At 29.3% G+C, this 4805-nt stretch overlaps 1 protein-coding gene across 2 annotated transcripts in view; it reads right to left on the reverse strand.

Annotated features, from left to right (window-relative positions):
* Positions 1-4805, reverse strand: part of LOC111637413 (serine/threonine-protein phosphatase 2A 56 kDa regulatory subunit epsilon isoform-like) — a 126242-nt gene that overhangs the window by 52409 nt on the left and 69028 nt on the right. For both annotated transcript variants that reach the window (XM_023382897.1, XM_023382899.1), the window contains exon 3: positions 1296-1397. In XM_023382897.1, coding sequence (XP_023238665.1) covers positions 1296-1397 — 102 coding nt within the window. The remainder of the gene's footprint in view (positions 1-1295; positions 1398-4805) is intronic.

The following is a 4805-nucleotide window of genomic DNA, read 5'->3' on the forward strand; positions in this document are numbered from 1 at the left end:
TTTTTTTTGTTGTTGTTGTATGCAGTTTCCAGCAAACTTTAATTAATTTTTTTTCTATTTGTGAAAATCTCTATGTTATTTAAAGGTAATTTTTATTATAGGCCTATAGACCTTACACAGCATTATTAATATGATTTTGGAGGTTACAGAACTTTAAAATTACTTTAAAAAAATGGAAAATAATTATATCCTTTGATTTCAAGATCTTTTGTATACCTTAAAAATAATTAATTCTATCCCGGGATCCCGGGAAACAGTTCACTTTTATCCCGGGACAAGCAAAAGACAGGGAAACGCGAAACCCTAGTGCAATCTCTCATTGCTCCAAGTATGCAAAAGAAAAGTCCACCTTGACAGACGACACCTCCTGTATGGAGCATCATGTATTCTCTGCTTTATAGATATGAATGTTTCCAATAAATGAATACTTAATTGTTAATATTGTAATTTTAAAAAACAATTTCTGAAGGCGTGGGATTTGTTTAAAAGATTTGTTGATGTAAGACATAAGGATATATCATTGGCTAAAGTTTATAAAATGATAGTTGTAAATGACCTTCTCTCAGATTACTCTCATATATCAACAGTTATTGAATTTGCTCCTTGCACACTGTTGAGTGTGAAAGGTTTCAGTGAGATGACATTAACAAAAACTCCAATTGGAAACTGTCTTAGTATAAAAAAAAGTCAACAATTTGTTAAACATCTCCATAAATGGCCCCAAGATGGGAATTTGATTTTCATTCAGCATTTGTTTCCTGGTGTGAATCAAAAACAAGAAAGACTGTTCAATAATGTATGATATTTGTGGGTTGTAACAATAGATTTATGGTTATTTTGGTAGTGCAGTATGCTGTAATAATATAAAAATCTATGAAAATAAATAAATGTTTAAACAATAATGTATTGTGTATTGTTCTGGGCAGCCTCACACAGATAAGAAATATTAGCTAGTTTCTAAAATTTTGCTACAACTTTTTAAGTAAAATTAGCTAAAATACTACAGAAAAATTTTTTTCAGCATAAACCCTGAATAATAATCAACTGGAAACAACTAATCTGCAATCTTTATATGAAATCAAGTCTCTAACTCATAATAATGAAATCAATATTCTGGCTTAATAATGAAAACAATAATTTCTATAAATTTTATATAACAATCATGATCACAATTCTTAAAAAGGATTACTCTATTGTTCTTTATATATTTTCATTGTGAATATAATTAATAAAAATTTTAATTAAATTAAATTTTTTAACTCTGCAATTAAAAACATTCTAAAATTTGAACATACCTGCAAATGTGGCCAAGAAGCTTCTAAAGTAGGATCATCTTCCTCAGGATCAAAATCTGGATTTTCACTTGGAGGCAGAGTACGAAACAAATTACAAGAGATCTATAAATTATAGAATATTTTAAAACAACAATGTCATATAATTTAAAATTAAATTATTCAAATCTAATACAAGAAATAGAATGTAATAGTAATACACAAAAAAACATTTTCTCTTTATTACCACTATAAGAAATTTCAGAAATTTATTATATAATCACAAGTTAATCTTGAAATCAGCCCCTGTATAAAAATCAAATAAACATCAGTAGATGCAGAAATAAAAATTATTTTACAAGTTAGTCTGCATTGTTAATTATGTAAATATTTGAATTTATAAGACTTTTTTTTATTGTATTAAGTGTTTAAAATATTCTACTTTGTATCTATTGCAAATGTTCTTAAGATAAGTCTGATACATACTGTTACATAAAAATATCCCTGTACCCTTTGCTTGATACCTATCAAAAATATTAAAGGCATCACTGATTCTCTTCAGCAATATAACTCAGCATTTTCTATCACACCCTCTTAAAAACTAATGATTTTCCTAGTTGTCTCAAATTTTCTCCAGAGATTTGTTTTCTTCCATTTGGTAAGGTGGACAAGAACTTTCAACATTTTCTGCATTCTTGACTTTTGAAAAAAAAATAAGTATAGGATAAAAATATAATGGTTGATTCATTGTAACTATATTCTATTGTTAATGTGCTTTTTATATAAATTTAAAACATGTAGAGGACATTAAAACTTAACCATGTTCTTTCTAATTTTAAGATTTATGGAATATGTTCCATTTTGTTCTATATTCAATAAAGAATTCTTTGTATCTTCAAAATCTGTAAATCAGCATCATATCATAAAATTATAACAAGTAATTACTCTTAATTCAAGAACTGCTTATTTTTTATTAATAATACATTTCCAACCTTACATTTGGCTATCATCAGTATCTGCTGTGGAACAACTTTTTTTCGAATAATCAATATTCTTAAAATGCCAAATTACTCAAACAACTATTAATATTCAAACATAATTCAAAAGCTTAAGTACATTTTTTACAATTCAATTTGCCTAACAGCTTTCTTCACATATTGAAGGAAATCTATACTGTTAATTAACACTTTCCATGGTTGTGACATAGTGCATGCATCAATCATATTTATGATCTGTCTGTATTTACCAAAAATTTATACATGTATATACACTTGTTCTAAGAACCTAAATGATACTTCACTTCTTTCTTGTCTTAAGAGTATGGCTTTATTCCAATGTATTATAAGCCAAAGAGGGCTCTACTTGTCTAGTATATAAATGTAATGGAGAATACTTGTAATCAAGGATTTATAAGTGATCTAAGATGTTCTCTAATTCTTATATTAACAGAACTAAACATGAAGCCTATGTAATTCTCCCCTTGTAGATACCATAAGACTCACTGCATACACTCCCAGTTTGCTTTGTCTTTGGATTTATCTTCTACAGAATCCATATCACCTCTAATGATATTCATGATTGTAGGGTCTCTTATAGTGAGTATTTGGTATTGTATGCCTTTAACAACAGGTTTAAGTACTTTACATTAGATAATGCTTTGCCTCTCTGATAATGCTTTTCACAGGGTCACTGTTGTTACTGACCTTTTCATTAACATTTGTGTCATATAATGACTTCCATTATCTTTTTCAGAATACAATATGCTTTTGCAAGGTCATCAATTCTATTGAACTCTATTCTTCTATCTGTTGGAAAGGTGAAATTCATAAAGATGCTTCTTATCTTCTTATCAAGCTCCTGAATGCTGTTAATTTGTACTTCAGTTAATTTCTTCAATTTCCAATGTATATAGGAAGGGTTAGTAATGTTTCTAATGTGTATTGATACTTTGCAAGTATATGAATATTGAGCCTAAAAAACTGTAGTTNTATAATATTAGTATAGATTAAAAATTATTAATATTTAAATATATCTCCTTTTTTGGTTCTTTTTAAAACTGTTTTTATTCCAGTTTTTCATAACAATTAAAAGCATGGTTCAGTAAGCCAGACCAATTCATCTCTACTGAAAGTGCATAACTGTGTAAATAGGCAACAATGTAATAAGTGACTGAGTTGATTGGAAACAAAGTAAGCATTTCAATTTCACATTTAAAACACAGTTTCCCTTTGTTTTGGTGAATTTTTCCAATTAAGGTCTACATGCTTTGCTGAGACACAATTCCATTTTACTATGATGTTTTGCTGCTATTGCCATATTATTTCTAGTACCAAAAATTTTCCCATGTTGGCTTTAATTTCCCCTGAACATCATGGTATTTAACACATAGTTAACCAAGTTTTGAATTCATTCACTCAAGCCAGGTTTTCTTAACTGCACAATTGCATATACTTATTCAAGAAAATAAAGAATCAACAAATGCTTAGACTGATTCATCTTAAAAAAATCAATTTTTAAAACTCAAAATGACAGTAAATTTAGTGCAAACAATTATTTTTACCTAGAATGGCTTGAAATGCATTCAAAAATTTAACATATTTCAGCATCATTTGTGAATCACAACAAAAACTTTAACAGTTAGTTATAATGGAAAAGTCATTTTATCATTAAAAAACACTTCTATATGGGCTGAAACTAATTTAGCTTAAACAACACCTTAAATACTTTATCAGTAACACTTTAATTTTATAAAAGAACATTTTCGACCTTTTTCACAGGTCTGCGTCAAGTTTAACAAAAAGATTTGAACCATCTTCTTAAATAGTAGTTCTTAAACAGGAAGATTCACACATCTTCCCATTAAACCTGATGCAGACCTGTAAAAAGAGTCGAAAATGTTCATTTAAACAAATTGAAGTGTTGCTGAAAAAGTATTTAAGATGATGTTAAAGCATTTTATCATTATAAGTATACATAATAAATATTAAAAATAATTTTATCAATTAAAATGTAATTTTGTTCATATTTTAAACTGTTTTGCTGAAACTTAAATATTTTTGCTGACAGCCAGCCTCAATTTAAAATTGTCGGCCAAACTACAGTGGAACCCCGGTTAACGAACGTCCTGGTTAACGACCAAATCGGTTAACGAACTATTATTTTGCAAAAATTTTGTGTCAGATAACGAACAAAATTCGGATAACGAACTTAACGGCTTTTTGTGTCAAATTTGTAAGCTTGCCGACTTTTAGGGGAAATCAGTTAATCGTGTGTCGGTGATGGTCTAGGGTCCATTCGTACGTTGGTGATGGCGGAGGAGACAAAGATGACAAGTATTTTATAGTGAAAATCGTTTATTAGAACGGGAAGATGCTTACATATTTGAGGTAGTTGGAAATGGCTTATCTACAGTATTTTCTCTCGGCACTGAGGAGTGGCGTATCGCTGGTCCTACGATAGTGCAAGCTGATCAGTCGTAGCCCCAGAGCGGACGAGATGGGTTCGCTTGGTCACAGAAGCGATGGTAGGTGAGAG

Source organism: Centruroides sculpturatus, unplaced genomic scaffold, assembly GCF_000671375.1.
Source record: "Centruroides sculpturatus isolate CEXI.00-Female unplaced genomic scaffold, Cexi_2.0 scaffold172, whole genome shotgun sequence".
In the NCBI taxonomy this organism is placed as follows: domain Eukaryota; kingdom Metazoa; phylum Arthropoda; class Arachnida; order Scorpiones; family Buthidae; genus Centruroides; species Centruroides sculpturatus.